This window comes from Dermochelys coriacea, chromosome 5 (assembly GCF_009764565.3).
Source record: "Dermochelys coriacea isolate rDerCor1 chromosome 5, rDerCor1.pri.v4, whole genome shotgun sequence".
NCBI classification, from domain to species: Eukaryota; Metazoa; Chordata; order Testudines; family Dermochelyidae; genus Dermochelys; species Dermochelys coriacea.
In genome coordinates this window covers 45,302,714-45,325,949 of record NC_050072.1, presented here as the reverse complement: position 1 = coordinate 45,325,949, position 23,236 = coordinate 45,302,714, and the positions used below count along the sequence as shown (strand labels likewise).

General features: G+C 40.5%; 1 protein-coding gene across 1 annotated transcript in view; it reads left to right on the top strand.

Annotated features, from left to right (window-relative positions):
• TENT2 (terminal nucleotidyltransferase 2) overlaps nt 1–22,207 on the top strand; it is an 81,786-nt gene extending 59,579 nt beyond the window's left edge. The window contains 3 exon segments of the mRNA XM_038403152.2: nt 13,311–13,402; nt 17,902–17,981; nt 21,065–22,207. Coding sequence (XP_038259080.1) covers nt 13,311–13,402; nt 17,902–17,981; nt 21,065–21,139 — 247 coding nt within the window. The 3' untranslated portion in view covers nt 21,140–22,207.
• The last annotated feature ends 1,029 nt before the right edge of the window (nt 22,208–23,236 follow it).

The window sequence follows — 23,236 nt, the reverse complement described above, 5'->3', positions numbered from 1 at the left end:
TGCTGCTTATTAAGACCATACAGGATACCACAGAAACTTTGTGGCAGACCCTCACCTCCCGGCCCCGATGGTGAAAAGGACAGAGGGGAAATATTTTGTCCCCTCTAAAGGGTTTGACCATTTTTATTCACACCCACCACTGGACCCCTGTCATAAAAATAAAGGGAAGGGTAACCACCGTCTGTATACAGTGCTATAAAATCCTTCCTGGCCAGAGGAAAACCCTTTCACCTGTAAAGGGTTAAGAAGCTAAGATAACCTCACTGGCACCTGACCAAAATGACCAATGAGGAGACAAGATACTTTCAAATCGGGCGGGGGAGGAGGAGGGAAGACAAAGGGTATGCCTGTCTGTGTGATGCTTTTGCCGAGAACAGATCAGGAATGCAGACTCAGAACTTCTGTAAAGTTAGTAAGTAATCTAGCTAGAAATGTGTTAGATTTCCTTTTGTTTAATGGCTGGTAAAATACGCCTTGCTGAATGGAATGTGTATTCCTGTTTTTGTGTCTTAAGGTTTTGCCTAGAGGGATTCTCTGTTTTGAATCTGATTATGCTGTAAGGTATTTACCATCCTGATTTTACAGAGGTAAAATCTTACCCTTTCTTTAATTAAAATTCTTCTTTTAAGATCCTGATTGCTTTTTCATTGTTCTTAAGATCCAAGGGTTTGGGTCTGTGTTCACCGGTACAAATTGGTGAGGATTTTTATCAAGCCTTCCCCAGGAAAGGGGGTGTAGGGCTTGGGGGGGATATTTTGGGGGAAGATATCTCCAGGTGGGCTCTTTCCCTGTTCTTTGATTAACACGCTTGGTGGTGGCAGCATAGGGTTCAAGGACAAGGCAAAGTTTGTACCTTGAGGAAGTTTTTAACCTAAGCTGGTCAGAATAAGCTTAGGGGGTCTTTCATGCAGGTCCCCACATCTGTACCCTAGAGTTCAGAGTGGGGAAGGAACCTTGACAACTACTAAGTGGTGGCAGCAGCAAATAATGGGAATATAAAGGGCATCAAGGACCCATGCCTAAAAGAGGCGAAGAAGCTGGACCTCTTCAGGAGGAAAGTCTATTCTACTGGGGGAGCTCTTGCTTTGGATTTCAAACCACCAGGTGATCCAGCTTCAATTCCTGCAGGGCTATGTCAAAGTTCACAGAGCTTCTGCCAGAGGACTTGAGGGCTGTTTTCTCCACCTTGGTGGAGGAAGGCAAGCTTGTGGCACGGGCTTCGCTACGGACAGCACTACATGTTGCCGATTCAGCCGCTTGGACCATGGTGTCAGGGGTGGTCATGAGAAGAAGCTCCTGGCTGCAGGCATGAGGGCTACCATATGAGTTCCAACAGACCATCCAGGACCACCTAATCGAGGGCTCGACCCTCTTCTCTGAGAGAGGACTCTCAGTTCCGTAGGCCTAATGACTTAAGAGCCACTCTCAAGTCCCTTGGCCACCATACCCCCTCAATGCAATGGAGGCATTTTAAGCCCCAGCCTCTGCCTTGATTCTACCAACCTCAGAACAGGCCAGACTATTCTAGGAGGTTTAATAGAAACCACAGGAGGCAGCCTCCTCCTTCATCTGCTCAGGGCTCTGGGCAGGTGAAACAGCCCTCTGGACAAAAACAAGCCTTTTGAAGTTGCACCCAAGGGCAACACACCAATTCAAATGTTGCATCCAACTATCCTATCCCATCCTTTTCATGCCATGCATGGGCCTGGAACACATCTCTGCATGGTAGAACTGGGATATTCTCTCCAGTTCAGCTTCTCTCCTCCCCCATCCTCTCTTCCATGTCCCTCTTCAGGGAACCCTCTCACGAGCATCTCCTAGTGCAAGAGGTGCAGCTGCTACTAAGAGCGGGAGCAATGGAGGAGGTTCCGCTGAACAAATTCATGAAGAAGCTGAAGTTCTTTGGCCTCCATTATCCCTTCCCTGGATCCAGGAGGACTGGTATGCTGCCCTTGACTTGAAGGACGCATACTTTCAGATATCCATAACTCCACCTGACAGAAGGTTTCTTAGGTTTGTGGTAAACCAAAATCACTGTCAGTTCACGGTCCTCCCCTTTGGCCTGTCATGGGCACCTTGGGTGTTCACCAAGTGCATGGGCAGTCGTGGCCACTTTCTTACAGACGTGCCAGGTGCAAGTGTTTCCGTACCTCGACGACTGGTTGATCAAGGGCTGCTCCAGAACACAAGTGGAGGCGCAGGTAAGCCTAATAAGATGAACTTTTGACAACCTTGGCCTTCTCCCCCACTCAGAGGATAGAGTTCATAGGGGCAGTGTTGGACTCGTGACAGGCGAGAGCATTCCAACCAGAGTCATGGTTTCAGACTCTTTGTGACATCATACAAGATCTCAGATGTTTTCCTACCACCACGGCAAGGAATTGCCTGAAGCTCCTCAGCCACATGGCCACTTGTACTGATGTAGTGCAGCATGCCAAACTGAGGCTCTGACCCCTTTGGGTGTGGCTAGCATCGGTGTTTTGACCAAACCAGGACAGTCTAGATAAGGTAGTCATTCTTTCGTAGCCAGTTCTTGAGTCTCTCCTATGGTGGCTCAACCAGCAAGCTGTGTGTGCAGGGATTCCTTTCTCCAGACCTCCACCATCACTTTTCCTGGTCACGGACGCATCAGTGATGGGGTGAGGAGCAGATCTGGGGAAGCTCAGGGCCTGTGGTCCCAAGCAGGGCTCGCACTTTAAATCAACGTCAGATTGCTAAGGGCAGTCCATCTGGCATGCCAGACCTTCCAAACTCTCACACCGCCTCTCCAAGTATCAGTCATGACGGACAATACAACAGCGATGTTTTATATAAAAAGAGGGAGCAGCACACTCCTCTCCCCTGTGCCAGGAAGCCCTCAAACTGGGACTTTTTCATAACCCACTCGATACATTTGGAGGCATCTTATCTCCTCAGAGCGAGTTGGCAGACCATCTCAGCAGGTCCTTTCACAACCACAAGTGGTCCATTCACCTGGATATCATGAACACCATCTTCCAGCAGCGGGGAATTACCCAAAAAAACTTAGAGACTAACAAATTTATTAGAGCATAAGCTTTCGTGAGCTACAGCTCACTTCATCGGATGCATTTGGTGGAAAAAACAGAGGAGAGATTTATATATACACACACACACACACACACACACACACACACACACACACAGAACATGAAACAATGGGTTTATCATACACACTGTAAGGAGAGTGATCACTTAAGATAAGCCATCACCAGCAGCAGGGGGGGGAAAGGAGGAAAAACCTTTCATGGTGACAAGCAAGGTAGGCTAATTCCAGCAGTTAACAAGAATATCAGAGGAACAGTGGGGGGTGGGGTGGGAGGGAGAAATACCATGGGGAAATAGTTTTACTTTGTGTAATGACTCATCCATTCCCAGTCTCTATTCAAGCCTAAGTTAATTGTATCCAGTTTGCAAATTAATTCCAATTCAGCAGTCTCTCGTTGGAGTCTGTTTTTGAAGCTTTTTTGTTGAAGGATAGCCACTCTTAGGTCTGTGATCGAGTGACCAGAGAGATTGAAGTGTTCTCCAACTGGTTTTTGAATGTTATAATTCTTGACGTCTGATTTGTGTCCGTTCATTCTTTTACGTAGAGACTGTCCAGTTTGGCCAATGTACATGGCAGAGGGGCATTGCTGGCACATGATGGCATATATCACATTGGTAGATGCGCAGGTGAACGAGCCTCTGATAGTGTGGCTGATATGATTAGGCACTATGATGGTGTCCCCTGAATAGATATGTAGACAGAGTTGGCAACGGGCTTTGTTGCAAGGATAGGTTCCTGGGTTAGTGGTTCTGTTGTGTGGTGTGTGGTTGCTGGTGAGTATTTGCTTCAGATTGGGGGGCTGTCTGTAAGCAAGGACTGCTCTGTCTCCCAAGATCTGTGAGAGTGATGGCTCGTCCTTCAGGATAGGTTGTAGATCCTTGATGATGCGTTGGAGAGGTTTTAGTTGGGGGCTGAAGGTGATGGCTAGTGGCGTTCTGTTGTTTTCTTTGTTGGGCCTGTCCTGTAGTAGGTGACTTCTGGGTACTCTTCTGGCTCTGTCAATCTGTTTCTTCACTTCAGCAGGTGGGTATTGTAGTTGTAGGAATGCATGATAGAGATCTTGTAGGTGTTTGTCTCTGTCTGAGGGGTTGGAGCAAATGCGGTTATATCGTAGCGCTTGGCTGTAGACAATGGATCGAGTGGTATGATCTGGATGAAAGCTAGAGGCATGTAGGTAGGAATAGCGGTCAGTAGGTTTCCGATATAGGGTGGTGTTTATGTGACCATCGCTTATTAGCACCGTAGTGTCCAGGAAGTGGATCTCTTGTGTGGACTGGTCCAGGCTGAGGTTGATGGTGGGATGGAAATTGTTGAAATCATGGTGGAATTCCTCAAGGGCTGCTTTTCCATGGGTCCAGATGATGAAGATGTCATCAATGTAGCGCAAATAGAGTAGGGGCATTAGGGGACGAGAGCTGAGGAAGCGTTGTTCATTACACAAAGTAAAACTATTTCCCCATGGTATTTCTCCCTCCACTGTTCCTCTGATATTTTTGTTAACTGCTGGAATTAGCCTACCTTGCTTGTCACCATGAAAGGTTTTCCTCCTTTCCCCCCCCTGCTGCTGGTGATGGCTTATCTTAAGTGATCACTCTCCTTACAGTGTGTATGATAAACCCATTGTTTCATGTTCTCTGTGTGTGTGTATATAAATCTCTCCTCTGCTTTTTCCACCAAATGCATCCGATGAAGTGAGCTGTAGCTCACGAAAGCTTATGCTCTAATAAATTTGTTAGTCTCTCTAAGGTGCCACGGGTACTCCTTTTCTTTTTGCGAATACAGACTAACACGGCTGCTACTCTGAAACCAAAAAAACTTGTTCTCGACAAGACACAATGGGAAGTGTCCATAGTTCTGCGCCTTCCTGACTCGCATCCCAGACTCGATCGCAGATGCTTTCCTTTTCTCTTGGAAGGACCACGTCCTTTACGTGTTTTTCACCCATTCCACACAAGGTGCTATTCAAGGTTCGACGGGATGAAGCCTCTGTGATATTGATAGCTTCAGCCTGGCCATGTCAGTACTGGTACAAGTCTCTTCTGGAGTTGTCAGTGGACACTCCGATCACTTTACCACTGCTCCTGGACCTGATAACTTGGGATCATTGCCATCTTCAGCATCCCAATCTCGAATCTCTCCACGTCACAGCTTGGAAGCTCCATGGCTAAATCCGATGGAGCTTGCTTGCTCTGATCCAGTTAGGGAAGTCCTCCTTAGTAGTAGGAAACAGTCTACTAGGGCCATCTACCTAGCCTAATTGAAGAGATTCGCGGTTTGGTCATCGCAGAAGCATACTTGTCAATGCCTTTTATCTTGGGTACCTTCTGCACCTGAAGCAACAAGGGTTCTCTATGCTATCAATAGAAGTAGACTTGGCTGCCATTTCTGCCTTTCACCCAGGCGTGGCTGGCCGATCTGTCTTAACCAGTCCAATAGCTGGGTGTTTTCTTAAACAACTTGACAGGTTATACCCTCAAGTACAACAACCAATCCCAGACTGGGACCTTAACCTTGTTCTTTCCAGACTAATGGGGCTCCAATTTGAACCACTAGTGACATGCTTGTTGCGCTTTCTCTCTCACGGAAGGTGGCATTTCTGATGATGCCAGGAGGGTGTCAGAACTTAATGCCCTAACATCCGAACCTCCTTACAGTCTTCTATAAGGACAAAGTTCCGCTTCGACCGACCTAGCCTTCCTCCTGAAGGTCATCTCCCAGTTTCATGTTAATCGGGACATTTTTCTTCCAGTTTTTTACCCTAAGCCACACGCCAACAGCTGAGAGCAAAGCCTCCACTCTTTGGATATTCACCGGGCATTGGCCTTTTATATCAAATGGATGAAGCTACTCAACTATTCGTCACAGTAGCAGACAGAATGAAGGGTCTCCCACTCTCTTCCCAAAGAAATTCATTGCAGATCACATCCTATATCCGGACATGCTGGCTAAAGTACCTGTCCCCGCCATGACAGCACTCTCTATGAGGGCGCAGGCACTTTCAACAGCACTCCTGGCCCAGGTTCCAACCAAGGAAATTTGCACAGCTGTGACATGGTCTTCAATCCACACTTTTACCTCCCACTATGCCATTACCCAGAAGGCTAGAGCGGCTTTTCAGTCAGCGAACCCATGAGCTCCAACCCCGTCTCCAAGTTCCTGCTTGAGAGTCATCTAATTGGAATCAACATGAGCAAGCACTCGAAGAAAAAACGGTTACCTACCTTTCGTAACTAACTGTTCTTTGAGATGTTGCTCATGTCTATTCCAAGACCCACCCACCTATCCCTCTGTCAGAGCAGTGCCAGAAAGAAGAAACTGAAGTGGCAGCAGGTCGTCGTGCCTCCGTGATGCCATATATAGGGCCCCAACTCCAGGGCGCACCTGAACCAACCCGACGAATACCACTAGGGGGAAAACCTTCTGTCTACTGTGCGTGCGGCACTCACAGACCTAATTGGAATCAACATGAACAACACATATCGAAGAACAACAGTTACGCAAGGTATATTTTTAATTTAAAATGTATATTACTGTAGTGCGTAGGAGCCCTGGTTATGGGCCAGGACCTCTTTGTGCTAAGTGGACAAACACAGTACAAAAAGGTTTCCCCTAACCCACAGAGCTTAAAATCTAGGTGTAAAATGAGACAACAGATGGGCTGTACAAGGCAACAATGAGACGGTACTGGTCAGCATGATAGGTAGTGGTCTCAGCACATCAGCCATCTCACCTTTGACAAGTTTTTTTTGTAAGCATCACAAACAGAGTTTGAAGGAGGATAATGTGGTAGCTTTGTGGATGTTCATGGTGAGCTGCTCCCAAGCATGAGGGCCAGCATGGGAGAAAACACAAAGATATTTGTTAGAAAATGTAATAACTGACTGATTGGAGTATTCTGTATCATGAGTCAGTTGGAGAAAGGAGTTGACCTCATAACAGCAAATTGAAAGATAGGCTATGAAGGGCTTTGAAAATGAAAACAAATAGCTTATGTTCGGTGCAAAAAAGAAGGGGAAGCCAGTGGAGGGATGCAAAGAATGGGTGATGGTCATAATGATGGGCTAGGAAGATGATTTTTACAGCAGCATTTGGAATGGATATGAATAGGGCAAGATTTCATTTGTCAAGGCCAGATAAAAGGATGTTGTAGTAGCTGAGAAATGAGAGAAAAGTGTAGATGAGGTTTTATCTATGTGGATAGATAGGGAAGGTGTGATGCAGAAAGAATCCACAAGATTTAGACATTGGATATGAGAACCTAGAGAGAGAGACCTGAGTCGAAGACTTCTACCAGATTACTGGCCTGAGTGACAGGCAGGATGGTGGCGTAGTCCACAGTGATTGAGAGAGGAGGGTAGTAGAGATTAAGAGCTATGTTTTAGTCATGTTGAGTTTGGGGAGATGGCTAGACATTCATGAAGAGATGTTAGAGAGACAGGCCAAGATTTTAATTTGGATAGAAGGAGAGGTCTGGAGTAGAGAGGTAGATCAGTGAGTTTTAGTATAGAGATGGTAGTTGAATTTGTGTATGTGAATGAGATTACCCAGAGATAAGGTATAGCGGTAGAAGAGAAGGGGACCAAGAACAAAGCCCCTGAGAACCCCATATTAAGAATCTGCCGAAGGACACACTGAATGAGCAATTAGAGATAGGAGAAGAACAAGGAGAGGACAGAGTCATGGAAACAGCGAGAGGACAAGATTTCAAGAAGAGCATGAATTATTTCAGTTTTCCAAGAGCACGCTGTGATATCATTCTGGAATATTTTCCTTTAAAAGAAAATAATGAAACCTGGGAGTTTTTATTAAAATAAAATTCTCACATTAAGAGAACGTGAATATTGTATGGTTGAACATTCATATCAAAAAATGACAAACGTTATACAGTATATCAAACTTTTTTGCAGCATATAGATTCCTGTCATATTTTTTCATTCTTACATATTTAACGCTGTTTTCATTACTGTAATGCTCCAATACTTCTAATCTTTCATTCTCTATATAATTGAATACTGTATATACTTGATCATAAACAGGTTCATTTATAAGACAACCCCCCCCCAAGATGGATAAGTAAAAATGGTAAAAACTGTATAACCCTTTCATAAGCCAACCCTATACTTCAGAGGCTGGCAAACTTCAGCTCCCGGCCAATCAGGGTAAGCCACTGGTGGGTTGGGACGTTTTTGTTTACCTGGAGTGTTCGCAGGCATGGAGCCCCTAGCTTCCCGCAGCTCCCATTGGCTGGGAACAGCAAACCGCGGCCACAGGGAACTGCGGGGCCCCTTGCCTGCGAACACTCCAGGTAAACAAAAAAAACCATGTATTAGATATTCAATTCAGTGATTTCATAGAGTTTAAAATCATCAAATTTTGCCGTAGACCCGTTTTATAAACCGACCCCCACTCTTGTTGCGTCACATTTTTACCAAAAATATTTGGCTTATGAACGAGAATATACAGTAATTTAATCAGCAGCATACACAATACGATACTTCTTTTCAACAAGCAGAAGAGCCTTCCTTAAAAACATAAGAATGGCCATACTGGGTCAGACCAAAGGTCCATCTAGCCCAGTATCCTGTCTTCTGACAGTGGCCAATGCCAGGTGCCCCAGAGGGGATGAACAGAACAGGTAATCATCAAATGATCCATCCCCTGTCACCCATTCCCAGCTTAGTTAACTATGCACTTATTTCATACTTAGGCGGCCTATATATTCCAGCGTATTTTCACTGTTGACCTATTATACAACATAGTACAGATTTGAAGAATAATTATTTGTATGTAGAATTCATATAAGTAGCTTTCATAGCTTCTGGTCTATATAGAGTAATTTACATAACATTACAAGATGCACACAATATAGGTGTTATAGAGAAAAATATACAATTTAGAAGTAGTATGACTGTATGATTAAAAACTGTATCATAATGGATATTCACAATGGGACATAATTAAAGTTTTATCTGCGTCCTCAGTGCTGCTGTTACCTGGCTTGAGTGCTTAATTGGTCAGCTGTCACAGAGTTTTGGGTGGGTGGAGAACAATGTAATATTATTTGGTGATCAGTTTGAGAGATCGTTTCTAAATGAAGACAGTGGATTTTTAAATAAAATTTATATACATCATATCCGGTAGAATTAAGTAATTCTTATGACAAAAGTAGCGTGGTCCAGTAGATAGGGCATGGGGCTGGGACTCCAAGCTGGGTTCTGTTTGCAGCTACACCATTGTCCTGCTGTGTGATCCTGGGCAAGTCACTTCACCTTGTTATGTCTCTCTTTACCCTCTCACTATTTTTCTGTCTTGTCTATTTACACTGTAAACTCTTTCAAGCAGAGGCTGTCGATTAAAATGTGTTTGTATAGTGCCTAGACTCCAGTCTCAGTTGGGGCCTCTAGGCACCACTGTAATACAAATTATAAATGAAATAATCGAGGGGAAAATAAGATGTGGAATTGTGACTTGGAGATTGTCCCAGAAGCTCCACACATGGAAAAGCTTAAATAAACTTGTTATGCAGCAATATTGGCAAACAATACACAATTTGATTCTCGTACACTGGATTGCGATTGATTAAATTTCACTCTAAAAATGTTTTGTACATAATTCAACTTGCTGAGGATGTGTTTTTAAATGTTTTTTGAAGTGTAAACTTTTAGTAAGTAAATGGGATTTCTTCAAAGAACGTAATTTTTTTATTCCAAATTATCAAAGCTGCACTTTCACTATATTGAAGTCTAATGCACAGTGTAAAGTAGTCTGGAAGTGTATTCAAAAAAAAATAATCTACTGAAACTCCTCTCTATTTATCAGACCCTCTTACGAGTCTCGTGTCTGATTTCACACAGCAGCTCTGAGTGAAGGCAGCAGGTTTTTACTTGGCAAACACCTTAACAAAGCAAGGGCTGATTTGATAATATCCAGTGGATTTTGCGGTGGAATTGGAGACTAAATAAAGGCACGATGAAAGATGTAATCTTATTTTTAAATCTTACCTGTTTATTGGAAAGTGAAAATGTTTTATTTTCAGAATTTATTCTTCTGAATTAGAATTTTAAATAAAAAAAAAAAACCTGTATAATGAAGACTGTTACTTGAAACTATGTAGTCCCTAGTGATGAAAAATAGATTCTAAAATGCCCTTTGAGGGGTTGGGGTGCTGATTTTTATAGCAAGTGTTTTTGAATTACATAATTGATGTTGGGCTATGGGTTTAAAGTCATCCTATGAATAAGATGTATTTGGTTAGAGAGGACAAAATAAGTATGGATTGGTCGTGTGGTGTCTCTCTTCATTTTTGGAGTGTGAGGAAGAGCAAAGTATATAACAAGTATAGTAGTTCATAGCTCTGTTCATCTATTCAGAATACAGCTGGGAAGATAATGCAATAATGAACATTGACTTAAATTAACAGTTAATTGCTTTTGAATGTATTCACAATGTATTTGTTCATTTTCTTTGAACATTTGTGTAAGTAACTTTTTTTGTCCACAAGAATGCATAATGTGCTCGTACGAAAGCTTGTACCAGAAGCATTTGCCTGGCTGCCTTGAAATCTTTGTGGTTCTTTCCTTGAAATGTTTGTCTGCTACTCAGAGAGCAGAAACATCATGTGATCAGTGACACCAGAAATAGCTGATGACATAGTTGAAACAAAGGGCATATTTTAAACTCATAGGTTGAAATATATTTGCATAAAATGTTCATTGAGCAATTACAAATAGCGAGCAAACTTGTAAACATTTTTTACAAACCAAAAAGTTTATAGTCAGTAAATAAATCACTTGCTGTGACTAGTTCAATTCTAATTCAGACTCCTAATTTTAGTAGGAATACAATGTTAATTAATAGTAAATGGGGATATCAGCTTACTCTCATGATTCAGTGAAGCGCAAAATGTGATTTAAATAACTAGAAATGCTACTTCGTTGTTCCCAAACACTTATTAGTATAGAACAGCTTAAAATATTTAGATTTTTCTGCAATAAAATATACAGAAAATATCTGCACCCCTTCCCTTCTTTTTTGGCTGAAGATGCAATTGCTTATATTGAAGCCAGGTAGAACCTCAATAATTTGTAAGGGGGCGGGAGGGGAAATGTTTATCATGTTCAATGACAGGTTTCAGAGTAGCAGCTGTTAGTCTGTATTCGCAAAAAGAAAAGGAGTACTTGTGGCACCTTAGAGACTAACAAATTTATTAGAGCATAAGCTTTCAAAGTGAGCTGTAGCTCACGAAAGCTTATGCTCTAATAAATTTGTTAGTCTCTAAGGTGCCACAAGTACTCCTTTTCTTATCATGTTCAATGTGCATCGAAGTAGCTTTCCTGCCTGCTGTGATCTGTTCAGTTTAGATATTCTGTTACATAACTCTTCTCCTTAGCTTGTTTAAGATAAGACATTATAGCCATGTTGGGGTGAGAGCCAAATGATGGTGTCTAATATTACTCTTTCCTCTGTGACCCATATTTTCTAGAACTGCAGTGGAACCTTGCTAATAATACTGTCGTCACTGCATCTTTTCGAGTCACCCCCTATGCCTGAAGCCCTTTCTCAACCTGCCTACATGGTTAATGAATTTAGTAAATCTACGTTGTTCATTTGACATGGGCATTACAATATTTAGTTACAATACTTTATATTATACTGATAAATGTTCCCTAATTTGTGAAAAATAGTGGGAGATGCAAGGAGATACTAGAGTGGTGGTATGGATAGGAGCTAAAGTTTTTGCTGGCCTTGAATGCTAAACATATTTACCATTTATACTTTTGTTATTGCATAGGAACAGTCAATCAAGAGAAATTTAAATATGTAAAAATGCGTGGCTAAATTGTTTGAAGTATTTCAGCTAAATTGTACATTAAGCAATTTGTCCTGCAACCCCATGAGAAGTTTCAACAAACTGTTAAACGTATATATTTTTTTGAGTTATGGAAGAGTGAAAAATCTATTTTCTGCTGTAAAGATGGATGTGCACTTAACTCCAAGTGACTGAACTTCACAAGCTGAAACTTTTCAGGTGTCTAGTCTGAAGTCGTGAATAAGAACTAGTTTGTAAAAAATACTTTGAATACGGTCTTATGTAAAGCTATGGGGAAAGATTCTCAGTTGGTGTAAATTGTCATGGCTCCATTGATGTACAATTTTAAACAATCAAAGTTCAGAGAGAAAAAGTGTAAAGGTTCTCTAATATCCTTACCTTGCTTGTAGGTTTTGTGCAGGCTCTCTGCACAGGTGTGAATTTCACCAATCTGCGAGTAAACTACTGTACTGTATATTATGATTAAATGTTGGACATTTTTAATGGCACCCGCTATATAGCCACAGTTAGACCTGATTTTATTACCGTGCCCTTCCCCTACTTCTCAACCTACACTGGTCAGCTTGGTTTGTTTTAATTAGAATTTTAATAGTGTCTCAAATTCTAATTGTCTTTTTAAATTAAAACAGGATGTTGGACACCCTAGGTTTGAGCTGTGAAGGGATTAATTTTTATTTATTTATAATTTTTAAGAAAGTGTTTCACCACCAAGTTATAATGTACATTGAGGTCTGTGGTGTTCTGTATTGCTGAAATGTTTTGATAATTTATTTTAATGCGTGTTTGAATATTTTACCTCTTGCCTCCCCCTCATGGTTACCACTTGCCAAAATGGTTAATTGCCATGAAGACTGATCTCCATTATTTTCTGAAGAGAAACAGAGGCTGCTCAAGACAATCTGCCACCCTATGCAAAATTTTAGTGTGCCACTCCACTCCTACCCCCTACAACAGAGGTTCTCAAGTGGGGGAGGGGCATGCACCCCACATTAGACTTTCTGGGCTGAAGGCGGTGAGCCTTCTGATAGTTCAGTGGCTATGGTAGAAGTGGAGTAGGAGCTAAGCACTAGGTCAGAACACTACTCACTCAGGTGTGGTCTGGCTGCGACTCCATCAAGAGAGGGGGCTGCAGCCAGTCAAATCTGACTGAGTGGCATTGCAACCTGGTGTACAGGGTAGCAATGCTACTCAAGTTTGGCCTGGCTGCCCCAGACAGTGGCCTAGTTTGTCTATAGCTAGAGCAGCCCCTGCCTAGAAACACTAAAAAAAAATATTGCTACTTCAAACTATCCTTTGAAATTCCTAAGTCATAACTCTGTATGAGCACTTTACCTATTTTATATGTAACCATATACTGATGGTTCAAAAAGCAATCTGTGTTAAGTGTCTGCAAATTGTTTTCATTTCCTCTAGCTGGAGCCGCCAAATGATTTCAATTCGTGAAGCCAGAGCCGTTCCAAGACCTGATGGTATTGAATGGAGAAACAAATTCATTTGTGTAGAAGGTAAAGTGTGAAGCTGCAATTTTTGTGTTTTCAGTTTCATATATTTAGTTCCTTGATAGCATTAATTTAAGTTAGCCTATCACTCATAGACTTTGCTTGTCTCTTATTTCAGGCATTTTCGATAATACATTCAGATACATAATATATGACATCGCAGTGGAAAAGTTAATGTACCCAAGATAGATTACTGTTTTACAACTATATAGCAAAATCCTAAGTGACTAAAGTGGAAATATTTGTTGGCTTCTCTCCTTTGAGTGATTTTTTTTTTTAACCATTGTCCTATAATACCTTGTGCTTCACTTCACATATTATTTTATGCAGTAACTGCTCCCAGTTTATCTTTCACTTACAGTAATGTGTTACAGGCGGAGCTGATAATGTTGCTTAGTGTTAAGGATGCTGATATTACCTATTACATGACTTTGGTAGTCCTCAGAGGATCAGGTGGACGAGTGGATAGTGCACCCAGTTTCCAGTCTCTTGCCTCCTGGTGGGAAGGGCTTTCAGTCCAGTTACTAACCCTGGTTACGTGGCTTAGCTTCACCTCAGGGTTTTCGGATGCCCTACCATCTCCTTACTAGAGTGGGGTGAGGCTTTGGGCCCTCCTGCAACAAGGGAAGTTGTTAGGGGAGCCTGGGCCTTCCCTCCCTCTAACTGGATTCTGACCCAGGACGCTGTAAGAGACAATAATATCTGACTCACTGGAGGCTTCTTCAGCACCCTTGCTCTGGAGCCCTGAGGCTGGTTCTGTCGCGTTCCCCCTTTTGAGCTGAGTTGCTCCCTTTTAAAGTTCCTCTCCACTTGGAGCATGCTCTGCACGTTGGGAGGGACAGGACTCCCCTCCCACTGGACCTAGTGTGGGATTTGTACACCCTGTCACACTGATCCTTTTTTCAGTTGCTAATAATTTTGCCAAATTCAAATTTTCTATCCTGATTGTCCATCTGCCTCAGGCTGAATTTTTTTAGAACACTTCAGCCATAATGGTCTAGCCATTTCCAAGAACAAGGCTAGAGAAAAATACATTGTTTTGCAATGTTAAAATTCTGGCAACCTTTTCTTTGAGAAGATCTAGTACCTCCGTGCTTTGGAGTAGGGAGTCAGAATTTGGTGGTGGCGGGGGCGGGTGGGTCCTTTGTGTCAAGGGAGTCTCTTGCTATTCCTGTGAAAATCTGCCCAAATTGAGCCAAGTTATAAGCCTTTGAAAAATCTCAGTTCGCTCATGCTCAGTGGTGACATCTTAGTTTAGTAGCTTAAATCACTGATTCCATCCACACTGGGAATGCTTTAGCCCCTCATGGCCCTTAGTGCTGACCTAACTGCACGTGTGCCATGCCATCCCATCCCCAAGCATGTTCCATCCCCTTGTAGCTCCTATGAGTGACTGGATTGCACATGTTTTTAGAGAAGCTTGCACAATAGCTGTCTGTACTGTACCTGATTCAGGCCAGTATTAGTCTCATTTCCATAAGCCTTTAACAGGCCTGTGCAGTTGTAGAATTTTTTTCAAAAATAGTTTAAAACCTGTCTTGCCACTACCCTTGAAACAGTCTGGATTCTAATGTTTCCTAATGAAAAAATACTTTTAGTCCTCTTCTCAGTCTTCAAATTGTCAGGATGGCAATTTGATTATTTTATATTTAAGATTCATTTTTAGTGAATTATTCTTCTTCAGATTAGTGAGTAAAATTTACATTATACTGGAGTTTTCCTTTAAAAACTTCCTGACGTTTAGGAAACATTGAGGGACACTTACAGTTGATTTATTTTAATTAAAATGTTGCATACATAGTCTTGCAAAATTCTTCTTGCCCAGTCTTCCAGTGAAAGTGGTTTTCTTTTGACAGGAGACTAAAATATAATTTTTATTGTCATTTATTAGCATAGCATGGGAAAGGTTTGAGTCTGCACTAGGACAGCTTCCTGACAATCTTAGGAAGACTTTGCAGCCCCTCTCTTGTCATTTTAAAGTTTGTTTTTATGATCTTGGGTGCAGTATGTAAAGCCTGGAGGCTCCTAACTAATATTACAGAATCATTCAGCATCAAATTTCAGACAGATAAAAGGAAATACTATGCTACTTCACATGGCATATAATCAGCATTTGGAATTCACTGTAGTAACAGGTCACTGTGTCAAATTCTGTGTCTAGATTTTAGAATGCTGAACATCTTGTGGATCGGATGGCCAATATTCTGATCCAGTATAAAGGCATATCTCACTGTAAAGTAAAATCTGCTAGTAAGCACCCAGTGAAATATTTTAAACCTATTTTTAGGACGGAAAAATATTCTAGAAGCATGCCAAAGAAAACCAGTCATTCCATTGTGTTGGTGAATTATGAGTACTGAAGTTCATTTAAATTTGGAATGTAATTTGAATGGTTTTGATAATGAAAGGACCCAGTCTTATAGTCCCTATACTGGCAAAATCCCCCTGAGTTAAATGGGAGCTTCTAAATGAGTACCCTCACTTCTTGAGAGCGCCCCCTTCTGGTCGAGTGTGAGGCTGCCGTTTCTCAGTTCTTGGAACGGTGTGGCACCCACCTCTCACAAGCGTTCACCCCTCCCACCCACCCCTTTGGTCGATGGCTTCATTAGCAGGTCTTCAGTGACTCAGCCTTCAGTGAATCTCACGCACTGTCTGTAGGTGGAGCAGAACAAACACATCCCTTCCGGGGTATACAGTCTTCATCTTTCGCCAAGGCTTCCTACCCAGAAAAACTGCCTGCTATAACAGTTCAACAGGGCCCATCGCGGTATCCTCACTTGGTCTGGCTAGGTTCTGGGCTCAGTCCTTGCTTGGTCCCCGCAGTCTGCAAGGAGCTCCTTCTTAGCCCCCCTGGTCTTTGGCAGCCCTCCCTGAGCTCATGCCTGCCCACACTGAGCTGTCCATGGTCCTGCTGCTCTTCCATCCAGCCAGGAACCCAGTCCTCTCTCTTCCAGCTCCAGGCAACAACTGATTGCTCTGTTGCTGCTGCTTTTTTTAATATGGCCCTCCTGGCCCCTGATTGGCTGCTTCCCCCGCAGCTGATCTAGGCTGCCTGGAGGACTACTCCTTTGCTCTTTTTTGGGGTGGGGTGGGGTGAGGCAGGACTGTGAAGTCTCCAGCAGGGGCCTCTGGACCTAGTCCATCCCCACACTGCTTTTCTTGAATAAAGATTCTAAAAACAGGTCATAAATGAATACTTTGGAAAGTCACAACTGCATCATTGCTACTGTAATTAAAAATACATATGAGAAATACAAAACTGTTTGTGACCAATATTGTGCTTAATATATACATGGACGTTTATAGTATTTTTTTTTTCAGTGCATCTTATATGTATTAGTGTATTTCATAAAACTCTTATGCTGACATCCACTAAAATTAAAAAGATTCCTAAACCATTAAAAAGAAAGTTAGTTTAAGATCCAAAATTTTACATATTAAAAGGAGATTAATCTAGCTAGGACTGTATTTTGCCTCAGGGCTCTGTCATTGGCTATTGTACCTTTTACAAGTATGAAATACATAATGCACCATAGTGTACTTAAACTGTCCTCTGGAAAAGTGTAAAAAGTCTGGATTCTAAAACATGTTTTGCAGTGAAATTGAAAGGTGGTCTGTGCATGGTAACCCTATAGTATATTTGCTCTGCTGCAGAGGGGAGTACACATTTGATGAATACTATGCTGATATTGATTATGCGGATGACAAATAGGCCAAAGTCATGTTGGTTTCTAGTCCATTAGAAGCAAATGAGAAAAACTATACATTGCCAACTGGAAAAAGACAAAAATAGTAGGAAGAATAGAAATTTTTTGAAAGATGGGTTTTTTAAAATATTTTACAGGGCTTTGGTTTTTATATATTCCAGTATAAGAAAAATACCATATTTTATCGCTGCTGTCTGTTGTATAATTTCGTCTCAAAAGATACAGCATAAGAAGAGAAAGTAATTGCTTGTAGATCTGATATAAGCACATTGTTGTACATGGACCTTTCAGAACAGTTGCACAAAGTCATATTTAGATGTATAATACACACTACTGATTGTAACAGGACCTTCCTTATTTAGAATATTTAGAAATATATTTAAAATGGCATTGAAATATATGGTCTATGAACTGACAAAGGATATTAGTTAAGGATGTGGCTGCTCTATTCCTTGTTCTGAGACTCTGAATAGGCTGCTGACTTGTATAATACTTGTACAGTGGACGAAAGCACATGGTAGAAGACCTGTATTAATACTCCTGCTGATAGTGCCAGCTATCTACATTTAAAAGAATAATACTCCGACAATCTGCAGAATATTAGTGTTGTGTTTTTATGGTATGAGAGTTACCTGCACAGTACATGTCAGCAAGGAAAATGCAGCCAGTTGCTAAAAGTCCTGCTAGAAAGTGACAATATATTGACTTATCCTCTGCTTCTGACAGAGTAGTTTACTAGGTGAAGATAAAGTAAAGGTTGGTTTTTTAACACTTAAATTTTTATGTTTAACCTTGCAGAGCCCTTTGATGGAACAAACACAGCTAGGGCTGTACATGAAAAGCAGAAGTTTGACATTATCAAGGATGAATTTCTAAAGGTAAAAAATACATCAGATTAATTCTTGTAGCCCTCTTGTCTGCAAGAAAGTTTTTGGAATAAAAAATGAAAACTGAGAGGGTCAGTGGATTTGTGTACTACAGTGGTGGCCTGAGGTCTGTTTGCCTTACACTTCAGAATCTGTGTAATAGGCATTCATCCCAATATATGTAGAAGGAGAGAAATGTATAGTGAGAATGTTTTAGTGTGTGTGTGTGTGTGTGTGTGTGTGTGTGTGTGTGTGCATTCGCGTGCAAGGCCAGGGCTACTGCTGAAGTGGGTACCTAAAATGAAAAATTTCTTAATGGTCTGTGTGTTTAAATTCAGGACTCCAAGGCAGAGATAAATTTGTAATGAGGACTGGGCATCCAAATCCTTTAGTCAGCTTTGAAAGTCTTAGCCTGACTTTCTTATTCATGTTTTGGATGTAGAACGTTTTCAACCTTTCCTGGATTCAGTGGTATTTCTTATGGGAATCTGAAAGGGAGGTATGGAACAAAAAATAGTTTGAGCCTTTACTGCTCCTTCTATCATGGGTAAATATGGCCTCCAGTAGTACAAGTTGTTTTTCTGCTTTTTGTATACATTTTAAATATCAGGTACACACTTCTTCAGCAAGAAGGGGTTATTGGCACAACCTTAGGAGAACATTAACTATAGTGAGACATGACTGTTATCTGACCTGCAACTTTCCCTATTTCCCGCTGATGGTGGAGAGATGTGGATTTTACTTGGAATGTAAGATTTGGGCCTCAGATTTGGGCTTAATCTGCAAATACTCACCACCTCCTGTCTCCTATCCCTGTTCCCCATCATAGAGTTTGCTTTGAATGTGAGATATCTGTTTGGAATTAAGTACCTATATTTGCACTTGTACTTTGGGTTCATTGAGATTTTTCATAGCAGGTATCACTGTTCATGTTTCTCCGACAAAGAGAAGGAAGTGAAGATCAGATTTTTCTAATTCAAAAAACAAGCAGAATTAGTCTTTTTAAAATTAAGTATCATTCTGTGTCACAAACACTTTTCTCCTTTTTAAAATATTGTCACATTTCATAGGTATTTTGTGTTCTCTGAGGAAGGCAGCAAATAGGATGAAAGATCTAAAAAACAAAACAAAAAAAAAACCTGATGTATGAGCAAAGCTTAAAAATGTGTATGTTTAGTTTTGCAAAAAGACCGAGGAGAGGATCTGATAACATATTTGAAGACTAAGGGCTGTTATAAAGAGGATAGTAATCAATTGTTCTCTCTGTCCACTGAAGGTAGGTCAAAAAGTAATTGGCTTAATCTGCAGCAAAGGAGATTTAGGTTAGATATTAGGGAAAACTTTATGACTAGAAGGATAATTAAGTACTGGACTAAGCTTCCAACAGGGGTTGTGGACTCTCTGCCATTGTAGGCTTTTAAGAACAGGTTAGACAAACATCTGCCAGGCATGGTCTTAAGTATACTTGGCTACCTCAGTGTGGAGGATGGACTGGATGACCTCTCGAGGTCTCTTCCAAATCTACATTTGCATGATTCTATAACTATTTATATAGTTCTAGGCACGGTATATTTGTTCTATGATTTTAAATCTGTTATTGAATATTAGCAATGGAAAAGAGAGAGAGCCCATACGGGAAAACTTTCTGGGCAAGCTGTAAACATCGGTCCCTTTTTCCTTAGGTGTTATGGCAAGAGATCAGTTGATGAGCTACTGACACAAGTGGTCAGATCTGGGCTTTTAATATGGGCAATTTGCAAGCTTGATTTTATTGTGAGAATATTAGTGACCTCATAAGCATATAAAGTATTTGGGGTATTTTTGTACAAAATATTTGATTTCTGTGAAGCCACTAGTGTTAAGCACCATATACTATATGTAAACAAAATAGTCCATTACTAATGAATGATTAAATAAATTGCTGAGGCACCGTAAGGAACAACTATATTATTTGTTTAAAAAGATGCAGATACTTAAGAATAACTTCTAAGGCTTGGATTTTTAAAGGAGCCCCAAGGGGGAGGTTGGTGCATAATTCATTGAAAATCACTCCAGCCTGTGAAATGTTTACTTGAAAGGCACTGACTCTACACTGGCACAAGGTTTGCCTGTATAAAGTCAGTTGCCAAATCAGGGCCTTAGACACCTAATCCCATACTCTACTCCTGTAACCCAGGACAGAAATAGAGATAATATAATTTGTCACCAATTTCAAGGACACATTCTTCTTTTTTGGAAGTAGCAAGGGATAGTTCCTCAGATATTTAGCCTATGTCTCCAAAATCAGAAATGTACCTAACCATTTTTAAGACAGAACATTATAAGAGACTTAATTCTTTTAAAATATACTAATACCCCCACCTTCACATGTTGTCTTTGTCCCCTGAAAACATAATTATTTGGGTCAGGTCTACACTACCACTTCAGGTTTCAGAGTAGCAGCCGTGTTAGTCTGTATTCGCAAAAAGAAAAGGAGTACTTGTGGCACCTTAGAGACTAACAAATTTATTAGAGCATAAGCTTTCGTGAGCTACAGCTCACTTCATCGGATGCATTTATTATGCTCTAATAAATTTGTTAGTCTCTAAGGTGCCACAAGTACTCCTTTTCTTTTTACTACCACTTCAGTGTAATTTACATCGCTCAGGGGTGTGAATAAGTCAACCCCCCTGAGCAATGCAAGTTACTCCGATCGAAGCACCAGTATGGGCAGCGCTCTGTCAGCAGGAGAGCTTCTCCTGTCAGCATAGGTACTGCCTCTCACAGGTGGATTTCTTATGCTGACGGGAGAGCTCTCTTCCATCGGCATAGAGCGTCTTCACCATACATGTTACAGTGGCGATGTAGCGCTTCTAGCGTAGACTAGCCCTTGTTCTCAACAGTGCACTCTATTTTGTCTGGCTTACTACAGATTCCCTTTTATTGCAAGCAATCTTTTTAAAGAAATAAGTACCTGATGCTGCTCATAAATTTGTGAGGACAACAAAACTGTTTAAAACTCTTTGTGGATCTGTGTGGGGTTTACCTCTTTCAGTTTTAAAGGAGGTGGTGATATAGAAGAGAATACTTTTAAAAACCTAACTTTTTTTCTTCAGTCATGGCAGAGATTACGAGACAAGAGAGACTTGAACTGTATACTACCTGTAAGAGCAACTGTACAGAAAAGATAATTGGCTTCTTTCTTCTTCTTCTTCTTACCGGAGTCTGCTGAAATATAAAGAACAATATCAAAACCACGATGCAGTTTTCCCCATAGTTTTTTATGAAGCGTTTTCTCTTTCAAGTTTTTGTTAAGGAAATGTTTATAAGAAAGATTGCATATTTTATTATGACATTTGTTAATATAACTATTCATTCAAAAATGGGTTTTCTAAAAATCCTTGCACCATTGACTTGTATAGGAGACTATTATGACCCAAATTTCAGACCACAGGACTTAATTAATTTTAGGGAAAGTATCAGAGTATATTAAATTGTTGTTACGTTTAACTGTGTAATGGTTAATTCAACCACATTTAACACTGAAGTAAAGAAATGAAGAGCTAAGCAATGTATAAAAGTACAGCTGTATCCTTAAAGCATAGCACACATTGCACGTTTCTTGATAAATAAGTAGGCTGTGCTTTACAACTGCTTCAAGCAGTATGCACTTTTGCTCTACTTGGCACTTTCCAGTTTTATTTCCCTCTTACATGGAACAACAGTAACAATTTATTAAAATGAAATTATCCCCTAGTTGTTGTTTATGCTCCAGGTCACAGGAATTATAATCTAAACTGGAATTTTTGAGCAGCAGAGCTACTACAAAACAGTTGAAATAATCCATGATAAACCAATGTATGTAAATGCTTAATGTTTATACAGATTAGGTCAGATATCTATATTTTAATGTTTCCTTTTCATATGCAAAGTAGTAGTGATGGCTGCTTAAAGAAAAGCTGCTAATAAGGCAAGTTTTTGTTTTGATTTTGTGTAAATATTTGTAAATTGGTCAGCTGCTGTAAATTGAAATTTAAAAAGTAATCTTGAAAATTTTAACTTTTCCAAAAAAACACAGTGAAACTTCTTTTAGACCTGCTGTAGCACAGTTTGTGCCTCTCATGTACTTGTTATTGCAGACCAATTCATATGTTACAATTGTTACTTCTCGATGATGTCAAATTAATATTTTCTTTTTTTCTCTTAAGTTTAATATTTTGTATGGTGTCCAGTGGAATAAAGTTTATGTATGGAAAATACAGAACTTTTGTTTCTTTTTGCTCTTATTTCACATGAGCTCTTCTAAATGTTTTCTGCTTCCCTGTGATTGTGTAGAATGAGAAGTCCACTAAGGATTGTCTTGTCCAAAACCAGAAATTTATGTGTGGCTATTGGAATTTTATATGTATGTGCAATGTAGTCCTTACAGGCTTCTCAAAATGCTCATTTGGATTCTTAACATATTCTTGAGTCTGTGTCTCCAAGTTGCAGGTAATTTTTATTTGCTTCCATCAATTGCAGAATTTTTTAAAAAGTTACAAAACGCTCCAATGTTTAGGATTAAATGGTCAACTTGTTGCCTGTTCTAAAATCATTTACTGTACAAGTCTCACTCTAATCTGTCATTTAATTTTTTATTTAAACAAGTTTGCTTCTATAACTTTAATCTAATCTGTAGTTCAATGGCAATCAATCAGATAAAACGGAAATGTTTTATTCCAAATCAGGTTTTGTTTCCTTTTCTTGAGATGATAAAATTGCTCTGAATGACTCACTTACTATTTAAATACGTTGTAGAGGTATGATCAAGTGGCTTTACATAAAACAATGAAAACTTGTTGCACAAAATGTCAGCATTCAAAAATTCTCTAGTGACCCTAGATGTGTGTATACAATGTTTAAAAAGGCACTAGCTATTCCTATGCCTACAGAATACAAAACTTTATGGAAATAGAAGATCTAGAAAGGAACATGTATACACAAGACAGCATTTCAGATGCATTTCAAGTGAGTGGCATGTCAAAGCTACAAAACTACATGTATAATCTTCCACAAATTTTATCTCAAGGGGCTTGTCTTCACTACACTACACTAGAGCATCTCCTGCCAACATAGCGCAGTATAGACATCGCTTTAAGTCAATGTAACTTACGTCACTCGGGGGGTGGCTTTTTCATACTCCTGAAAGACATAATTTACATTGATTTAAGCATTAGTGTAGACAAGCCCTTAGAGTATGCATCTCTCCCAACAGAGAAAGCAAAAAGGGCAATAGGTATTGCATCAGG